The sequence below is a fragment of the Asterias amurensis genome, chromosome 15, assembly GCF_032118995.1.
Source record: "Asterias amurensis chromosome 15, ASM3211899v1".
NCBI classification, from domain to species: domain Eukaryota; kingdom Metazoa; phylum Echinodermata; class Asteroidea; order Forcipulatida; family Asteriidae; genus Asterias; species Asterias amurensis.
In genome coordinates, this window is record NC_092662.1 from 6,302,160 (window position 1) to 6,323,768 (window position 21,609).

Here is a 21,609-nt window from a genome sequence, read left to right on the forward strand (position 1 = left end):
TATATTATTATTGAATATTCTGCATGAGAGAAGGTGAGTCAAAGGTTAGGATTGATACTGCTGACTTTAAAGCAATCGCACAAAATCGGTAAACAGTATTGTCCAAAGGCCCACACTTTGTGTATCACAACTTAGATATAAAATAACGAACCTGTGAAAATTTAGGCTCAATCGATCATTGGAGTCGGAAGAAATTAAGGGGACAACCCACCCTTGTTTCTGCACATTTCGTCGTGTCATGACATGTGTTTTAAATAAATCCGTTATTCTCGATATCGAGAATTGATAATTGTTTTAATGTTTTCTCAAAAAGTAAAGCGTTTCATGGAATAATATTTCAAGGGAAGTCTTTTACCATTACCTTCTGTAAATCCTGTAAGTTATTTGTAAATCTGTGAACTTTTAATTTTTGTTCTGTTTAGAAAGTGTCCAAAGGCTTTAAGAGATAACTTATCATTAGGGTCAACAGAGATACACAACATCAAAGAACTTGAAGCTATTTAGCTTTAATCGTCGGAACGGGGAGATACAAAAGCCCACACAGTTAGGTTGGGACTAAACCCATGGATCAACCTAACATATAAAATCAATCTATGAGTGGGCTTCATAGACGTCACGTCAACGCGGGCATAAAAACACAAGAAATCTCTTAAAACAAACGTGAGTTAGATGAAACGTGGGAGTAGTCAATCCCAACGGAGATTGTAATCCCCTCCCTCTTTCTTGATTCAACGCTACATCATCTCTAGAAGCATAATGCAAGAAACAACATTTCTTAGCCCGATCTTTCTTTCTCCACTACCAATTCCCCAAGCTGCCAGCGCTAATTGCACAGCTGTTTTCCCACAGTGGAATGACAAACAGTTCAGCTGCCTATAGAGAATGATTCAGGTCTAAGTACATACAATCGTACAGGGTATTTTATATAATCTTAAAGGCAGTGGACACTATTGGTAATTACTCCACATAAATAATTATTACCACAAAACCTCACTTGGTAACGGGGACAGTTGATAATATTGTGAGAACCGGCTGCCTCTGAAGTAATGTAGTTTTCAAGAAAGAAGTAACTTTCCACGAATTTGATTTTGAGACCTCAGAATTTGATTTTGAGGTCTCGAAATCAAGTATCTGAAAGCACACAACTTAGTGTGACAAGGGTGGTTTTTCTTTCATCATTATCTCGCAACTTCGACCAATTGAGCTCAAATTTTCACTGGTTTGTTATTTTGTGCAAATGTTGAGATACAGCAGGTGAGAAGACTGGTCTTTGACAATCACCAATAGTGTCTTTAATAATTGCATTATTCATACAATTTGTATTACTGGGTACATATCAAAAGTGTGTGTACAAGCCAAGTTCCCATCCGCAGAGTAAACAAAAAATGGGTTTTTGATTTAATGCGATGTTTTTTATGAAATATGTTTACCTTGGGATTCCCTTGGTTATTGACAGGATGTATTTAATGCATTGAAAGTGGCCTTTAATGTCTGAGGGTAAGTCTCATGGCTCAGGTATTGATGCATAATGATAGGTTTTCGTTATAGAGTGGTTTGATGTTTCAGCTACTCTCAGGGCTGTATGCTTCGTTTTTTGAAAGGGCAAGGGCACCAAGGCATATTCTCTTTGGCAAAGGGCACCCTATGAGGATAATTGTAAATTTCTACTGGAGCATTTCAAGGGCACCAAGGCAATGACAAGGGGCAACGGAGGCAATCGCCTCCGTTGCCTCCGTGAAGTATCAGGCCTGTACTCTTTGTGAACAAACCTCAACCTTTGATAATAATGTTAAATCAATAATAATGAATGTACTATCAACTATTTATTTTTGTCAATGCTGTTGTATTCGTCACCCACTAGCCATTTTGGGGCTGAGTCAAGCATACATGTACAAGTTGAAAATGATAAAAAACACTTTTAGCTTTAACTGAAATTAACAACAAGAGAATGGTATCAACATTTGCAATAAATTTGTCCTCCATTTGAAAAACAGCTAGCAATGTAAAATTGAATTGGTTGCATTTCACCAATGAAGCTTCCGGTACCCATAAGCACTGTGTATATTTGAGCCCCAGGGTTCTCTTGGATAAACTGTTTAGTAGCGCCGGCAGAAGAATCAAAACATGACAGCAGAAGTATCTGATTTGAAGCAGGTGCATTTGACTGTCCAGCAAAATAAATGAAACTGCCTCGCATATTTGCCTCTGTTATGTCAGCGGAGTAGACATCCCATATAATAAATGAGGATATCCACGCAGCCTTGTTGTGAGCAAATCTATTTTGTGTACATTAAGTGATGATCCCACTTCTGACACCGTTTTCTAATATTTAGATGAGCTCAGACAGATGTTTTCAGTGTTTGACCACCGGCTATCAATTTGTGTGTGTATATAGCCTACAATTTGTTACTTTGCTCATTTGTCCAATAGACCTATCTCAATGTTGGCAGACATTGTTTCTGCTCATAAAGCTCATTCAGTAGTTTTGACCATCAATTTTGTGTTCTTGTATATCTACGTGTATAACAAATTAACTAATACAACTAATTATCCATTCCTACTTGAGGATTGAAGAATAAAAATAAAATAAGGAAATTTCAACCCCAATTTAATAGTTTTAAATTTAATAATCTTGATATTTTGGAAAAGCCCAGTTCTTTTAATTGCATTCAGACAAGGAAATTCTCCTAAAAAAGTTTACACCCATTAATATTTGAGTTGATTTCTGTTGCTGACCAAGACATCATTAAAATTGATGAAGTACAAATCTCACTCCTGACTTCATTCTCCTACCCATTGACTTACACTACCAGGACATTTTATAAGCTCCACAAATTTCAACGAGCTAAAAAAAAATGTTTTATCAACTTTATTTCATACATCAATTTTAGCCAACAGCAATGGTATACATGTGTAAACTTCAAATAAGTTTGGGGTATTAGAAATGTGATAAAGGTGACGAAAAGGATAAAATAAAAGTACAATTCATCATCTAGTCTTGCTCACGCATCCTGTAAAGTCCTATAACTATTTACAGTGTTATGTCTCATCAATTCTTGAAATGTGCAGAAGCAAACTTTATTAGAAAAACACACAAATATAATAAATTTTAATTGCTATTAATTGACATTTTTTTGATTGAAATTTTTGTGTATTGAGATCTAGGCTTTAGAGGGTGGTATAAACAAAATAAAAAATGTATTTAAAATGTTTTTGTTTTTATCTATTCAATAGCACAATTAGCCTCAAAACAGGATGAACAGAAACGAGAAGAAATGTAAAGTTATAGAAACCCATACAGTCAGCCAGGGACTGAAAACCTCAACCACATGCAAGGCTCCAGGTCTGAGGTGGGATTCAAACCAGGGTCCACAGAGGTGAATAATCATAGAGGAGAACAAAGTACTCACCAGGTCATACCAGCACTGTACGCTCCGATTGGCGCACTCACAACCATCAGTAGAGCAATCTTCATTCAAACAGGTACACATCTACATGAAGAAGATATCACAAAAATAATTTTTTTTTTTACTGTAACTGAACTTTGACCTTAAAAAGTACAGAGCAAGTGAAGATTCACCAATGAATTAATAAAGAGTCTATACATCACATGGCAAACTATATTGGTGACGCATGTTCACACCTTAAAAAAGTTAAAGGCAGTGGACACTATTGGTAATTACTCAAAATAATTATTAGCTTAAAACCTAGCCCTGACGGCCTTACACTTTCGTTTTGTACTACAGTGACGTCCTGGACATCAGGGTACAGTTCTGGGGCGGAAAATTTTCACAGCTTCATAACTAAAATCTTACCTGCAAGAAATCACCAATTTCAACAGATTCACATTCCATGGCAGCATATGTTTTTCTGCAGTGGGTTTTGATCGTCATATATTCTTCACAAATCCGTCATTTTCATAAAATAATGCAGCTCCCAACGTTAAGAAATTCCTATTTTTGTTCGTACTCTCACAGTCTGCCGTGTGTACGCAAGACGCGCAAATTTTGAATTGTGTTCGTAATGCTGTGCAGTCAAGATACGGTGACCAAGAATTCATGCGTCTAAGCTTGCATCATGGGTCTTGTATACTCGTACGCACGACAACAGACATAACTGTGAGAAAACGATCGAAACTAGAATTTTTTAACGATGGAAGCTGCATTATTTCACAAAAATGACGGATTTGTGGGGAAATTGAGGACCAAAACCCACCGCAGAAAAATGTATGCCGCCATGGAATGTGAATCTGTTGAAATTAGTGGCTTGTTGCAGGTAAGATTTAAGTTATGAAGCTGTGAAATTTCCCCCCCCCCCAGAAACGGGCCTCAATAGTTAGGACTCTGTTCCTGTGTACAGAGAAAGAGTCCTATATAGGGCTACATAAAGCCTTACTTGGTGTCGAGTAATGGGGAGAGGTTGCTTGTATAAATCATTGTGAGAAACGGCTCCCTCTGAAGTAACGTAGTTTTCGAGAAAGAAGTAATTTTCCACAAATTTGATTTTGAGACCTCAGATTTAGAATTTGAGGTCTCGAAATCAACCATCTAAACGCACACAACTTCGTGTGACAAGGGTGTTTTTTCTTTCATTATTATCTGGCAACTTCGACGACCAATTGAGGTCAAATTTTCACAGGTTTGTTATTTTATGCATATGTTGAGATACACCAACTGTAAAGACTGGTCTTTGACAATTACCAATAGTGTCCAGTGTCTTTAATGGAATATTTGTTTGTCCATGAATGCTGATTTATGGGCAAAATTATCAAGAGAAATACATGTAAAAGTTTCAGCTGAATACAGCATCTTTACCGCGAGAAAGAAGCAAAAGAATGTCACAGTACTTTCAACAGAACATTGGATCAATTCAATCAATCTCTCTGGTCACAGCAGACACAAACGGACACCAACTCAGAAATGATTCATTTCTCATAATCTTATGATTAGGTGTGACAAATAATCCAAACTATATAACTTCAAAGTAAAAACTATCAACAGCTGCAGTGCTTCTTGCCAAGAAAGTTTTTATGGTCGTAAATAGTATTGACCAACCTATGACCCACCTTAAAGGAATGTACAGAATTGGTAAGAAACAAAAATCGTGCAGATCACAGATTTACATAAAACTACACGGTCTATTGGTGATGATAGTTGAAAACATCCCTTAAAATATTTCTGTCTGAACTGTCATATTTGATGAGAAAGAAATAATCTAACTTCGCGTTTGGAGTTTATCGCTCAGTGAGTGTTTTATTCATTTTTATTTTGGCATCGATGCAATACAAAATTTGTAATCGGTTTTTCACTATTCTCTTGTGACCCAGATGGCCGATCGATCTCAAACTTCTACAGGTTTGTCAGTTTATGTATATGGTGGATTACATAAAGTGCTTACACTGCCAGCAACTGTTTTGTTAGCAAAAACCAATTCTGTAATGTTCCTTTAAAATCAAAACAATATATGGGTGCACTTGATTAGCTTCCCTAGGTCGACCACGGTCTTCCCCCCGGTACGTTAAAGAGCTTTGACGTCATTACAGGGGCTCACCCTGGTCAGCCCCAAGTGCCCTGCTTGTGGAGTGGGTCACTTTGGGGCTGGCCCGAGGTGCATGACGTCACCACGAGAGGGTGAGTGATCATTCGATTAGCTCTTGTCAGGGGCTCACCCGAGTGAGGGGTTGACACGTTTACCGAACGCACCCTATATAAATTGTAACACCAGGAAATATCCTGACCCATCCTAGGCCTGGATTATAGTCCTTACCGGTTGCTGCTTGATGCTATGATTGATATTGAGTGGTGTTGTTTCACAACTCTTAGCAACATAGTGGAAGTCAGTTGGTATAGGGTCGTCATTTACAGCGTTGACAACTGTAATTGGTAGCGCCTCCAAACCACGTGCGATATCACTGGGGGAAATAAAGTACAAATAATATAAACAACATAAACCATTGAACAGTGGTCTGCATTTTATGATTTCAAATCATTTATTCTTCGAAGGCAATTTATGAAAAGGATGAGTTTGTGATTTAGGATCATGAAATATTTGAATAATGTTGGGTTGAGCAGAGAAAAACCGACTAGAGTGGGACTTCAAGCTGCGACCTCCAGATTAACGTGCCGGCTCTCTACAAATTAATAATTTGATTGATTCTTATTCTTAACGGCTTATGATTTTGTCAATACCTTTGGTCGGTGGTAGTTTATTACTTTTACAAAAAGACTTGATAAATAACTTGATTGGTGAATGTTTTGTATCATATTTTGATAAATTATTCACAATTTTGCAACAATAATTTGATTGATATTTATTCCTACCGGCTTATGATTTTGTCAATACCTTTGATTGGTGGTAGTTTATTACTTACTAAAAGTCTTGATAAATAACTGGATTGTTGAAGGTTTTGTTTCATATTTTGATAAAATATTCACAATTTTGCAACAATAATTTGATTGATTCTTATTCTTACCGGCTTATGATTTTCTCGGTCCTAATGGCTCGGTTGGCTATGGCTACCTTCATTTTCCGATTGACTTGTAAAGCCAGAGAGACGTCCGTGTCAGGTTTGGCACAATCCACTGGAGTTTCTCCTTCTTTGTTAGTCACATCAATACTTGCATTACGGAGGAGCAACATCCTACAAGAGACAACAAGAAACATAAAGACTTTTTAAAGGCAGTGGACACTATTGGTAATTTTCAAAGACTAGCCTTCACAGTTGGTGTATCGCAACATATGCATAAAATAACAAACCTGTGAAAATTTGAGCTCAATCGGTCATCGAAGTTGCAAGATATTAATGAGAGAAAAAAACAATTTTGTCACACGAAGTTACGTGCATTAAGATGGTTGATTTCGAGACCTCAAGTTCTAAATCTGAGGTCTTGAAATCAAATTTGTGAAAAACTACTTCTGTCTCGAAAACTATGGCATTTCAGAGGGAGCCGATTCTCACAATGTTTTATATAATCAACCTCTCCCCATTACTTGTTACAAAGTAAGGTTTTATTCTAATAATTATTTTGAGTAATTACCAATAGTGTCCACTGCCTTTAAGATTTGATTGATTTCAGAAGATTTATCTTAATAAATCGTGAGGGCAGGGATGGTTCTTGTGATTGATTAGCTTAGTGTGCCACATACTTGGCGGCACAGGCTGTATACTCCCCAGGGAGCTGAGATGATTGAAGGAATGATTTAAGGCCCAGTGACCGGGGGTAATAATGTTGAAGCGCCATGAGCGTCACGACGGTACGAACCTGAGACCTGTGTAAGAAGCCACTATTATTTTATTTTGGCCACCAAAGCGCGAAGAGCAATGTAAAAACCAATAAAAAAAAGTAATAAGAAGTACTCACGTGACACATCCATAGTTGTTTTCTCTCGCTGCAATATGCCTGTCAAAGAAAATAAGTACATAAATAGCTCAATTTCTTGATCACTTTGTTTTTAAAAAGCTGATTACATTTCAACAAGAATTATTTGTAGCATTTGCCAATAAGAAAGCGAGCATCTTTTAGATGTTTTTATAATGGTAAAAACTGTAAGAAGTCAAATCCAGTTTTAAAGGTGATTTGATGAAGGGAGACCCTTAATTAGACAGTCACGTCAGTTAAAAAAACGTTGCAACTCGATTGCGCGACAACATTGCCTCTATGACATAAATGCTTTGGACAAAAAAGTCATACCTCTGCGCCACTTGGCGTTTGCCAAATTTGCCAACTGATTTTGTGTGTACATCCATGTCATACTTACAGGGGTGTGTCACCATGTACATTAGGTGCTTGTACATCACCATGGCGATTGATAAAGATTTCAGCAACATCATCAGCACCAGAAAACACAGCCCAATGGAGACCGGAATTCCCTTCCTAGATACATAAACAAAAATGTTGTGCAGTTTGATGAAGGCATTTTAAAATAAAAAATTAAACAAATTTCTGTGGTATATAGTCTACTTTTAATCGGGCACTTATAAGAAATAGTGAAATGCCATTTAAAGTAACGTCAACTGTAACATTAGCATTTTTTGTATTCCTGTTTTTCTGCATTAGCATTTTGCTTACCAACCAAAAGGAGCAATGAGTGGCCGGACGTTTTGGACACCAGCAGAGTCTTTCTGTAAAGGCTTGAATCTGCTCGGGTCGAACGTCGTGACACTCACTATTTTGTTATCGTGTATTTGTATTTGATAAGAAAATTGACCCAGCTTTGAGTTTAGGGCCATGTCACAAGAGGCAAACAGTTTCAGGTAAGCTTGGGCGATATCAATTTATTTTATTCACGATATATCGCCGACAATTTATCGCGATATTCGACATAATCGCGATTAATTAAATTTAACATCATCAGTCTTCAAACTCCCAGTGAAAGTTGTAGAAGAGACAGTCATAGCTTAACAGGGGTGTTCTAATGACCTATTCTTCTGGTTTTACTCCAAACCTATGGGGTGCAAGATGTCTCAGCTAGGAAATACATCGCGATATTGTGATACTTTATCGATATCGCGATATATCGCGATATATCGATATTTCGATTAGTTCGATAATATCGTGATATCGCCCAAGCTTAGTTTTAGGCAATCTCCAAGAAGGGGAATCTGAGAAATTGTTTGAAAAATTACTCATGTGCTACCAAAGTGTTCTTTTTGCATGCACTGCGGTTGGTTGCCTCTAAGTTGCCTGTAAAAGTTGCCTCATGTGACATGGCCCTCTGCAGGTTGGTTTTGGTATAAAACAAGGCATGTTCTTTGATACCGTATATTTGAGTACCTTACCTTGTCTCTGATGTTAGAATCAGCGCCTCTCTCAATAAGAAACTGAACTACCGGAATAATTTTATATTCAGCAGCCCAGATTATCGGTGTCCAACCTCCGTCGTCCTGTTTGGCAAGATAATACAGAAATAGTTGATTTTTGCCCCTTTTTTCAAAAATTAAGAGCAATTGTGTACGATAGCGTAACCGAAAATGACCAAATGTGGCCAATCAACTGGTACACTGCTGTTCAGAGAAATTTAAAGTTCCTTGGTGTATACTATGTATCGCAACAAAATACAAATTGAATAATTGTGCAGACTTAATGATAAACAATTACAAAATACTCTGAATACAAAGGTATCAAATAAGCATTATGAAGCGCACGTACCAATCACAGGGATTAGAGTCATTGATAACACAATCTCGTTCCCAGGGGTGATCGATCTCACCGCGCAATTTTTTCCCCAGCATGCCTTGCTCAATCATAACCCCCGGGAATTATCCAATTTAAATGTGCTATATGCTAGCACGTTTAAATGAGCCATTAATGAGCGTACATATTCATTATTCAATATTTTCTACGCGAGGCCGCATGTATTTTGTCTTAAAGAATGTTTTTGTTTAAAAGCAAACATGTTCGTGTCATAAAAAACGTGGGCCGGATTGACATACAAATATGTTACAACTACGCGCACCACTTGACATCTATTGCGTACAATTTCCTGAGCCAATCAGCGTTGTTTCCCAGTACATCCCTACCAGGGGTTAGTGCAGGAGGTATTGATATGGCGCGCTGCCCATGGTAGCGAGGCTGTTGATAACAGAGCTAGCCTGACACTAGGAGCCACATTTTGAAATGTAAGAAAAAGAGTGGCTGAATTTCTTCAAACGATAGCATTTCCACCCTTTGGTAACCCTTGGGGTTTAGATTCTAAGGAGCTTTAAGGAACAGCATCCTTAGCACTAGAGAAGTATATTAAAGAGTATATCTTGAAATGTAAGAAAAAGAGTGGCCAAATTTCTTCAAACGATAGCGTTTCCACTCTTTGGTAACCCTTGGGGTTTACATTCTAAGGAGCTTTAAGGAACAGCATCCTTAGCACTAGAGAAGTATATCAAAGAGTACATCTTGAAATGTAAGAAAAAGAGTGGCTGAATTTCTTCAAACGGTAGCATTTCCACCCTTTGGTAATCCTTGGGGTTTACATTCTAAGGAGCTTTAAGGAACAGCATCCTTAGCACTAGAGAAGTATATCAAAGAGTACATCTTGAAATGTAAGAAAAAGAGTGGCTGAATTTCTTCAAACGATAGTATTTCCACCCTTTGGTAACCCTTGGGGTTTACATTCTAAGGAGCTTTAAGGAACAGCATCCTTAGCACTAGAGAAGTATATCAAAGAGTTCATCTTGATATGTAAAAAAAAGAGTGGCTGAATTTCTTCATCAGGCTGACTTAAAAGTCTCAATTCAGACAAAAGTCTGAAAATTCTCATCCCTGCAATTATTATTAAAAAACTGGTTGATGGGATTCCTTTGATCCAACAGTGGGAGCGGTTCGAATCCCTTCAGAGTTTTTTTTCTACTTACCTGGGAATTAGGGTTTATTTTCCTGAGAGATGTGATGTATTTGACTGCCTCTAGATTACCATTCTTGGCTGCTACATGCAGAATAGTCATACCTTCATCATCCTGAAAACATAAATAATCAAAGGGTTACTGATATCACTCTTAATAGTTGGTGTGTTCGAATTAGCTTCCCTGTGTCGACCCTGCGGTGCTCATTCAGGTTCCTGAAAAGAGCTTATCACACAGTCGCCCTCTAGTGGTGTCGTCATGCACCTGGGGCCAGCCCCAAGTGAGCAGTTGCACAAGCAGGGCACTTAGGGCTGACCGGGTGAGCCCCTGGAATGAGGTCAAAGTTATAAGATCGACCGAAGCTAATTGAACATACCCAATATAGAGAAATGGTCATAAGACTTTTTTGTCATAAATATGTACTTATTTATAAATGGATTTGCGAGTTGTTTACAACCATAATGAATCTTCAACAAAAAAAATCAAATATGCTTTTGCAGGAAACTATCTTGGAGGAGCTGTAGATGACCCATATGATAGGTACATAAGTGTTTAATGTATTGAAACTTTTATAAAGTCTGCAGTGTCTGAAGTAAAATGTAAACACATTATGCACAAAATGGTAAAGTAATATGAAAATATAGGAAACATCAGGCCTGATGCTGACGTTTTTTTGAAAGGGCAGAGGCATGAAGGCGTTTTCGTCTTGGTAAAGGCCACCTTTAATTGAAAACTTTCTATTGAAACATTTCATGGGGCACTGAGGCATTTTCTCCTTGGTAGAGGGCACGCCTATGAGGAAAGTTCAACTTTCTAATATATGCCTTGCATGTGACGTCACACATTAAAGAAAACGCCCTCACTAAGGTCAAAAAGCGCCCTCACTGGGGTCAAAGGAGGCAAATGTTTGGACGATAGCTGTTCTTTTGCGCCAAAACATGGGCGTCAGTATAGCGTTTCGCATAATGCAAGGGGTCTGAAGATAATTTGATGGGGCACCAAGACGTTTGATTCTTGGTAAAGGGCACTTCCATGAGGAAAGTGCGTCTTTCTATTTGAACATTTCAAAGGCACCAAGCTAATGGCCAGCCTCCATGAAGTATCAGGCCTGATTGACCCAAAGAGAGAAGGAATTCCTAGCTTACCTTATGTTGTACTGTAGCACCATGTTTGATCAAATACCTCATACAGTCGTTATGATTGCTCTCGACAGCCGACATCTACAAGGTAAAAGCACATAACGTCAATGCTAGCAGGGAACCAGTTTACTGTCATACAGTTTGCATTGAGTTATTGGGTGGTAACCCACTTGACTTGATGAAACACACAACACCAACGCTACAATTACTGTGCAGGGAAACAGTTAACAGCCACACAGTACAAAAACAACTAGGAGCGACTAGACGGAACGACTCTGGAGCGCATTGGTTTCAGTTGTTGATCTTGTCATGAGCCGAACCTGATGTAAATGTTATGTTAAGTTCGCCTGTATAAAACCAAAATTTAGTACGGTCGACCCAGAGGGCCTCATAATCTATTTGGTCCGGCGCGACTCTGGAGCGCCTGTCTGAACCGGGTGTAACTTTGTATGGATTGAAAATAATTTTAAAAAATGGCTGCACCTACCAGTGGTGTTTTATGGTCCTCATCTTCAGCATCTATATTTGCCCCGGCCTGCAGTAGGATAACGATAATCTCTAGATTGCCGTTAGCAGCGGCAGGATGTAAAGCAGACTCCATGTTGTGAGAACGGAAACGATAGTTGGGGTCAAATCCCTCCGCTGAAGAAGAAAAGTTCAAATATTCATTAACCCTCCTACTGTTTGACCATTCATTATCATGGAGTGTGGGTTTGAATGATAGATGCACTGCGCCAGCCTGCAATATCATATTATGTGGTGAACGCATCTACACAGTGCATAGTCAACCCTCCTACTGTCTGACCATTCATAATCATCAATGTAGGTTTGAATGATAGATGTAACATGGCAGATTGCAATATCATATCATGTGTTGAACGTATACACAGTGCATAGTCAACCCTCCTACTGTCTGACCATTCAATATTATAAAATGTGGGTTTGAATGTGGGTTTGAATGTGGGTCTGAATGATAGATGTAAATGGCAGACTGCAATATCATATCATGTGGTGAACGCATCTACACAGTGCATAGTCAACCCTCCTACTGTCTGACCATTCATTATCATGGAGTGTGGGTTTGAATGATGTAACATGGCAGATTGCAATATCATATCATGTGTTGAACGTATATGTGTACACAGTGCATAGTCAACCCTCCTACTGTCTGACCATTCAATATCATCAAATGTGGGTTTGAATGATAGATGTAACATGGCAGACTACAATATCATATCATGTGTTGAATGTATACACAGTGCATAGTCAACCCTCCTACTGTCTGACCATTCATAATCATCTAATGTGGGTTTGAAAGAAATATGTGGTATGCCAGCCTGCAATATAATATTGCTGTGTTAATGCAATAGAGGTTTATGTTGCTATGGATCAACCATTTAGAGACAAAGATTCAAGTTTGCATGAAGATTTCTTAAATTTCTTACCCAGCATTTGAAGAACCTTGGCCATATCTCCCTGACTTGAAGCCGCGTAAACATTCTTAGGGAAAAAACGAATCCTCTTTGGTCTGTAAAGTAGGAAAAAATAAACAAGGGAGAAATGTTCAGAGATACCACATGAATACTAGGGACACTTCACAGGGAAAGCTCCATAAGGATGTTCGTGTATAAAGTGTATGGTTGCATGTTAAAGGCAGTGGACACTATTGGTAATTACTCAAAATATTTATTAGCATCAAACCTTACTTGGTGACGAGTAATGGGGAGAGGTTGATAGTATAAAACATTGTGAGAAAGTTGACATAGTTGTTGAGAAAGAAGTAATTTTCCACGAATTTGATTTCGAGACCTCAGATTTAGAATTTGAGGTATCAAAATCAACCATCTAAAAGCACACAACTTCGTGTGATAAGGGTGCTTTTTTGTTTCATTATTATCTCGCAACTTCGACAACCAATTGAGCTCAAATTTTCACAGGTTTGTTATTTATTGCATATGTTGAGATACACCAAGTGAAAAGAATGGATTACCGATAGTGTCCACAGTCTTTAAGTACAGGGACAAAGGAATTGAAAACAAATGCAGGGATGTAATAGACCTTTGTCACAGTGTAGCCATCTTGATTTTACTCCATTGGACTCCGCTGGACGAAATAATAGTCTGGTGCCAATGAATGTTAGCATTCATTACTGTTATAAAAACAGGGAACATGACCAAGAGGGTGACAGCATGATAAAGGTCTACAATGTGTGTGAGACTTGCACATTCTATTGACAAAGGTTGGCACATGGCTGACTTACGTCTCTGTATGGAGGTACTCCATGGCAGACTCTAGTACATTCCTTCCTGGTCCTGGTGGCAATCGTTCTAAAATATCAATAAATATAATCGATATATCATTGATTGTACAAGTCTTAGGTGCTGTGTATCTTTTTTAACAGAAATTTCTGACCGTGACTACTAAATGGAGTTTGATTTTATCAGGAAACAAATCTTAGCTTGTATATTTGGTTTGCGGTAACACCGTGTGTGTATCTACTTGCCAGGAAGAGTTTGTTCTTAGAGAACTGTCTTGCTTTATTCTACTGCCGCAGAGTAGATAATCGGAGGTTCGGGAGACTTCTCAGTTCTGAAAAGAACTGTCCTGCTTTTTAACTATTACCAGGACGGATGGTATAGAAAATAGACTTGGACTTCTACTTTAGCTTATTGGATCGTAATTAACTGTACTGCCGCGGAGTCAGTTCTGAATTGGTCTCACCGTTTCGACTAGCTTGCTCTAGTCATCGTCAGGAGACTGAACAAACTCTACCTGGCAAGTAGATACACACATGGTGTTACCGCAAACCAAATATACATTGATACTTCACCCTGCATTGCCTCAAATCCAATAAATCTTAGCTTGATGTTGGATTTAACTCAACTACCCAAAATAGAGTTATGCACATCCAGCAGTACATAGGGTGTGATTTTAATGGAATCTGGGATGGATTTTACAAAGAGTTAGGACTAGCCTTCTTGGGACTAGCCTTAAGTTTTCAATAACTCCTAAAGAGTCGAGGACTAGTCCTTAGTTGGGATTATCTTTGTAAGATCGACCCCAGGCCTTAGGTGCGATGTATCATTTGTGATAAAATTTACTGACAATGACTGAGAAGCTATGTTTAATTTTATCAGGAAACAACAAATCTTAGCTTCCCAAATATAATTATGCACATCCAACAGAACTCATGGTTTGATTTTAACGGATTCGAGAAACAAACATAGCATGAGGTCAGATATACCACAGAAACCCTATGTTGGATTTTGATGGATGTAAGGCCTTGATTGATATTCTTACGTGTTGTAACGATGGATCCTGATTTGAGAGTAATGCTCTTAGATGGCATGGTAGAGTATTCATCTTCGACATTCACTGGTGTTGGTTTCTCCTTCACTGTCATGCTCATTCTGGCGCTAAAACCAATCACAAAACAAATTTAAAAATATTGTATTGATAAGGGAATCAATGTGTGGTGAAGAGGTTTTCAACTAGTGGTTTAAACCCAACGAGGCCTGGTTCTTGATAATTTTACCGAGACGAAGTCGAAGTAAATTATCAAGAACCAGGCCTCGGAGGGTTTAAACCACTAGTTGAAAACCGATTCAACACACTTTGATTCCCACTAATAAATACCTTTTCAGTCTAAAAATATCAACACTTTTGGGTCAAAAAGTAAAATAAATGCAAAAATTATAATTTTTCAATGATTTCTTTCAACACAACACCCCTCCAGCAATAAAATGGTAAGGCGCTCGGGTAAACAACTCTTTATAAAGGAATGCTGTGCGCGTCGCGCGTATCACGTGATGTGGCACAACTGTTTCAGCCGTTGCTCTCGACCAATAGAAATGAATAAACTTACTTATGAGCACAGGTGCAAGCTCGCGTGTCACGCCCATGTTTCAACACTTTTTACTAGTCATAAACAAAGGTTTATACACACCCACGTGACGCGCTCTCTACCAATAGGAATAGCGAATCTGTCTGAGGTATTTATGAATTGATAATCAATATTAAACATACAGTCAATTATTAGAGGGACTGCAAATAATTTTGTTAATTTTCCACTTATAGGACAATCAGATGTACAGTGCAGGCTTTTAATAATCGGGGACAGCACCCACAGCAATTGCCTCGGTGCTGTGTGTTTTTGCTGTGGTGCCCTCTGCATACAAAAATCTTCAAAATTGTTGTGTCACTTCAAGAGCAAAGTTCAATGCATGACAGCGCATAGGTAATAAGCAAAACTGCTGTTTTAAAGTTCTCTCTCTTTGATTCCAGATATTTCAAAACTAACTCTCAGACGGATCGCAATAGTTTGTTGGAAGGACATTCAACTTAGTATCGGCTAGGAGATGTAAAGCCATGCCTGAATCGGTGGCTATGGCTACGGATACAGCTAGATAGCCACATCATTGTGTGTTGAAGTATAGGACATCTTTAGCAGCATCCCTAGCAACAGCTGTACCTGTAGCCGCAACTGCAAATTCAGATACGACTTAACAAACTAAAAGAAGCGCCATCTTACAAGTGTTACTACTGATTAAAGCAACAACTTCAAGACCCAATTTCATAGAGCTGCTTAAGCACAAAAAGTATGTGTAATTTCTGACTGAAATCTTGTTCATTTCTGCTTAGCAGAAAATTTTATGCAAAATTTGCTTAAAGGCAGTGGACACTATTGGTAATTACTCAAAATAGCTAATAGCATAAAAACTTACTTGGTAACAAGTAATGGGGAGAGATTGGTAGTCTGAAACATTGTGTGAAACGGCTCCCTCTGAAGTGGAGTAGTTTTTTGAGAAAGAAGTAATTTTCCACAAATTTGATTTCGAGACCTCAAGTTTAGAAATTGACGTCTCGAAATCAAGCATCTGAAAGCACACAACTTTGTGTGACAATGGCGTTTTTTCCCTTTCTTAGTTATCTTGCAACTCCGACGACCAATCAAGCTCAAATTTTCACAGGTTTGTTATTTTATGCATATATGTTGAGATACAGCAAGTGAGGAGACTGATCTTTGACAATTACCAATAGTGTCCACTGGCTTTAAGCGACTCTATGAAATTGAGTTCTGATTTCCCTTTTTGCCGATAAAATAATTTAAGTTCATACCTTGGTCCAACTGGAAGATCCTCCAGAGCTTTAGGTAAGATGTTCTCATCCTCTGAGGATCCCGCTAACTTCTCGACCAGCGACTGCGGTAACTTCACAATCCCACTCTGAATCATGGACTTTGGGATTTTACGCATTGCGTTGATTCGGCCATTAGATGGTATGGAGATTTCACGCAGATTGGACGCATCACCACAGTGAGGGCAGTACAGGGTGCCTGAGATACCGTAGATGCATTCACGATGAAAATGATGCTGAGGTTTGTCTTTCTCGTCAGAGTTACAAACCATCACAACTCCCTGAGGAAAAATGTATTATTGTTTATTAATTGGTGTTCACAGGAATTATGACCAGCAGCAGTAGCTGAAAGGGTCACTTAACAATGGTAAATATATAATCACAGGTTAACATACAAACACAAACATGCTAAAAAGCCAAAATGAAAAGAGTTAATTGAATGTTGTTCTTGAAGTTATTCTGTACAATGACTTAAAGGCAGTGGACACTATTGGTAATTACTCAAAATAATTATTAGCATAAAACCTTACTTGGTAATGAGTAATGGGGAGAGGTTGATAGTATAACACATTGTGAGAAACAGCTCCCTCTGAAGTGTAGTAGTTTTCGAGAAAGAAGTAATTTTCCATGAATTTGATTTCGAGACCTCAGATTTAGAATGAGGTCTTGCAATCAAGCATCTGAAAGCCCACAACTTCGTGTGACCATGGTGCGACAAGGGTGTTTTCTTCTTTCATTAATATCTAGCAACTTCAACGACCGATTAAGCTCAAATTTTCATAGGTTTGCTATTTTATGCATATGTTGAGATACACCAACTGTGAAGACTAGCCTTTGACAATTATCAAGTGTCCAGTGTCTTTAAAAGTAGGGTCATAGACTGGTTATGTCATAGGTAACATTATCAAGAAAGATACAATAAAAGTCATGTTTACAGTGTCTACTTGCTGAGAAAACTACAAAAACTGTCACTGAATTTTCACACTAGATGACAAGAGACTGCCATTTCAATTTTATCAAGACCAAACTAATGTGAGTTTTCAAGAAATACAGCATTTAGCTGACCTTACCGTATTACAAAAACATCCGCAGCCAGGACAGCATTTGTGGTCTACCATCAGAGATCTGAAGAAATCAAATCAAAAAATTCTTCAATATAAAACTTGGTAAAAAGTATCCATAAATGGAAACAAACTGGGACATGAAAGACTAATTATGTACACAGAAGAATAGACCCTTCCCATGAAATATGGAAATAGCACATAGCACATGCGCACTAACATTTTGGTTGGCAAAATGAGGGAACATCGCGCTGTTTTGTACACGGCTAATGGGTGCATACGTAGACGCGATTGCGCATCTGCTTAGTGCACAACTCTATGGCGTTTGCCAACCAACAGGGTCTGTCTGCATGTGTGAATGTAATTAGCATATTTCATGGGAAGGGTCCATTGACCAGAGTGGGACTTGAACCTGCGACCTCCGGATTAGCATGCCGGTGCTCTACCAACTGAGTTATCTAGCCCTATGTTGATGGTTTCCCCATTTTGCCAATAACTTTGTTCAGGGGTGCCAGTCAGAATCCATTCAACCTATTACTACTGAATAGTCAGGGAGCAACCCCAAGTTTATGATACAACCTAGGAAGCGGCAGTCAGGGGATTACCTTAACGGGATGGGACTTTACTTTAGATGAATTCTGAAAAATCAATTCGTAACCCAGGTACTGTCAGAAACTTTTAAACAATGTTAGGTAATAAGCTTCAAATATCAAAGGGCTGATGAAATTATTACAAGACTACGACTCTATTTATTTAGTTTTATTGTGTTGGTTTTGAAAAGATTTTTTAGTTGGAGTAAAGGTATCATTACTCACTTAGTATCATAACTTACTTGTGTTCTATGCAGAATGCACCGTAAGGAACTCTTGAAGATGGTCGATGTAACTTGTTGGAATTGATTTTGTTTTTACACTCAACGAGCTGAAAGAGAAAAGATATCAAAGCATTTCAGCTCACTGTAGCGATAAGGTTGTGGGTTCGAATCCAACCCGAGTGATTTGCCTGTGGTTGTTTTCACAGAACTCGGGAAGTATACAGTGCTTAGTACCCTAAAGGATTTGAAGGATTAACCAATTATATTCTTTATTGACCCATTTCACCTGACGTCATCATCAGCGTTATGCAGTGAAGTGTGCATTTTAGGCGACGCGGCGTTAATACACGTAAACCTAACTGCCCACCAACATGGTGAGCGTGGCATCAGTCGCCGCGTGTGACGCGCATGCAAGGGGTCAATAGGATTTGAACTGCCTCTAGCCACCAGGCTAGTGGTCTAGCGGTAAGACATCTGCTCAAGCAATTCAAAGGTAGTGGGTTTGAATCCCACCCGTCCGCTGTGGATCATTACTTTTATTTTTTTCACAGACCTCGAGACAGTACTGAGTATACAGTGCTTACTTTACATTGGTTGTTAGTATAAAAAAATCATAACATTTACCGCGGCCAACTAAGATTATTAGCTTTTCATTTAGTATTATTTGTAGTATACTCACCTCGTTACCGATGACTTCCAATGCTCTGCAGGTGTTTAGCGTTACTGAGGATGGGCCGTCTTGCTCCATACGACAACAACACAAGGGTAGCTCAGACTGTGAAGAGATATTAAGACATTGGGATGTAAATGATACCTGAGGGTACCGAGGCTAAGGACGGGGTGTGGGTCATGAGGCTAAGGATGGGGTGTGGGTCATGAGGCTAAGGATGGGGTGTGGGTCATGAGGCTAAGGATGGGGTGTGGGTCATGAGGCTAAGGATGGGGTGTGGGTCATGAGGCTAAGGATGGGGAGTGGGTCATGAGGCTAAGGATGGGGTGTGGGTCATGAGGCTAAGGATGGGGTGTGGGTCATGAGGCTAAGGATGGGGTGTGGGTCATGAGGCTAAGGATGGGGTGTGGGTCATGAGGCTAAGGATGGGGTGTGGGTCATGAGGCTTAGGATGGGGTGTGGGTCATGAGGCTAAGGATGGGGTGTGGGTCATGAGGCTTAAGATGGGGTGTGGGTCATGAGGCTAAGGATGGGGTGTGGGTCATGAGGCTAAGGATGGGGTGTGGGTCATGAGGCTAAGGATGGGGTGTGGGTCATGAGGCTAAGGATGGGGTGTGGGTCATGAGGCTTAAGATGGGGTGTGGGTCATGAGGCTAAGGATGGGGTGTGGGTCATGAGGCTTAAGATGGGGTGTGGGTCATGAGGCTAAGGATGGGGTGTGGGTCATGAGGCTAAGGATGGGGTGTGGGTCATGAGGCTAAGGATGGGGTGTGGGTCACGAGGCTAAGGATGGGGTGTGGGTCATGAGGCTAAGGATGGGGTGTGGGTCATGAGGCTTAGGATGGGGTGTGGGTCATGAGGCTTAGGATGGGGTGTGGGTCATGAGGCTAAGGATGGGGTGTTGGTCATGGTGTTAGCCAGAGGGTGTCTGGGCGTCTTTTGGACACCCTGTTTTAATTTTGAACGCCTTGCTATTCTCATGAAAGAAGTTCATCAGGCTAGTAAAATGTCAACTTATCGAACGAATTTAGTACGAAACACAGCCAGTAATCGAAAATTATGTGAGCATTGGATGTGTTTTGTAGAAATTTGATTGATAACTTGTTTTTCTGTCATTTAGATGTAAATGTATTGTAAGAGAACAATTTGGAGGCCAAGTTAATAATGACTTCCTTTTACCAAATCATATCTAAAACCTTAGTGTGGGTTTGACATCAATAGACAATTTCTTCGAGGATGCGGTGTGGGTTGAATTTCAATGGTCCACGTCTTCAAGACAGTAATTATACTAAAATCTCACCTGAAGATGGCGACTGATGGCTTGTTGATCAATAATCTCTGTAATCAAATAAAATAATCAAACATCCATCATTGCCTTTCCTATCTCCTGAAGAATTGAAATGTAGGTGATCTGAAGCTATTAGTGTTTTAGTTGATATCAGATGTACTGTTAATGGGCTGTTCTTTTTCCTGCTCTTGGTTTCCGCCCATGGACCCAGTTGATGGTTGTGTCTCACGGCTAAGGTTCTGCTCCTCCCAGTGCATGAATTTTCTTGATAGAGAAACAACAAATCCTGGTGCTTCAAAGAAAGTTCTGCGATTCCGAATCAATAATCCCTTCTGGGTGGAAGACACAAGAATGGAAAAATCCTGGTACTAAACATTGCTAAATGGTGAATAACTGTAGGAAAGCTCTTACCATTCGTAGTGGTGGATTCAGCATCTGATTCTAAGCTAGCTAGAGTAGAGGAACTGCTTGACCTATGCTTCTTTGAACCAGGTTCTTGATCGCCACTTGTCTCACTCTGCATATCAGTAGAATCTGCACGAACACATTGTAAAGGGACATAATTAAATATAATATAAATAATGATAGCAGCTATTATTACAGCGCCTTTCCAGCAGTTGCAAAGCGCTACAACAAAACAGATGAAACTGACAGAGGAAATTGTAACAAACAAACTAGTGAGTTTTAAAGACAGTGGACACTATTGGTAATTGTCAAAGACCACTTGGTGTATATCAACAAATGCACAAATTAACAAACCTGTGAAAATTTGAGCTCGATTGGTCGTAGGAGTTGCGAGATAATTATGAAAAAAAAGAACACCCTTGTCACACGAAGTTGTGCGCTTTTAGATGCTTGGATTCGAGACCTCAAACTCTGTGGAAAATTACTTCTTTCTAGAAAACTACGTCACTTCAGAGGGAGCTGTTTTTTACAATGTTTTATACTATCAACCTCTCCCCATTACTTGTAATCAAGAAAGGTTTTACGCTAATAATTATTTTGAGTAATTACCAAGTGTCCACTGCCTTTAATAGTGAACTTGGAAATGGAGGTCACATCGGCTAATGAATGGGGTATCAAGTTCCAGAGTGTATAGGGGCAGAGCATCAGAATGAACGGTCTCCAGCCTTCGTATTTGTCTTTGGTAAATCCAGGGTGTTTA

The 21,609-nt window shown here is 39.2% G+C and overlaps 1 protein-coding gene across 1 annotated transcript in view; it reads right to left on the bottom strand.

The window, feature by feature from the left end:
• The window catches only part of LOC139947986 (uncharacterized), a 39,304-nt gene that overhangs the window by 13,968 nt on the left and 3,727 nt on the right, over positions 1-21,609 (bottom strand). The window contains exons 3-20 of the mRNA XM_071945927.1: positions 20,856-20,978; positions 20,457-20,494; positions 19,166-19,261; positions 18,505-18,593; positions 17,682-17,736; positions 16,594-16,892; positions 14,776-14,891; positions 13,736-13,802; positions 12,921-13,003; positions 11,963-12,117; positions 11,482-11,556; positions 10,349-10,450; positions 8,780-8,884; positions 7,759-7,874; positions 7,362-7,400; positions 6,473-6,640; positions 5,767-5,911; positions 3,411-3,491 (exon numbers count right to left, since the gene is read on the bottom strand). Of these exons, the coding sequence (XP_071802028.1) occupies positions 3,411-3,491; positions 5,767-5,911; positions 6,473-6,640; positions 7,362-7,400; positions 7,759-7,874; positions 8,780-8,884; positions 10,349-10,450; positions 11,482-11,556; positions 11,963-12,117; positions 12,921-13,003; positions 13,736-13,802; positions 14,776-14,891; positions 16,594-16,892; positions 17,682-17,736; positions 18,505-18,593; positions 19,166-19,261; positions 20,457-20,494; positions 20,856-20,978 (1,952 nt within the window). The remainder of the gene's footprint in view (positions 1-3,410; positions 3,492-5,766; positions 5,912-6,472; positions 6,641-7,361; positions 7,401-7,758; positions 7,875-8,779; positions 8,885-10,348; positions 10,451-11,481; positions 11,557-11,962; positions 12,118-12,920; positions 13,004-13,735; positions 13,803-14,775; positions 14,892-16,593; positions 16,893-17,681; positions 17,737-18,504; positions 18,594-19,165; positions 19,262-20,456; positions 20,495-20,855; positions 20,979-21,609) is intronic.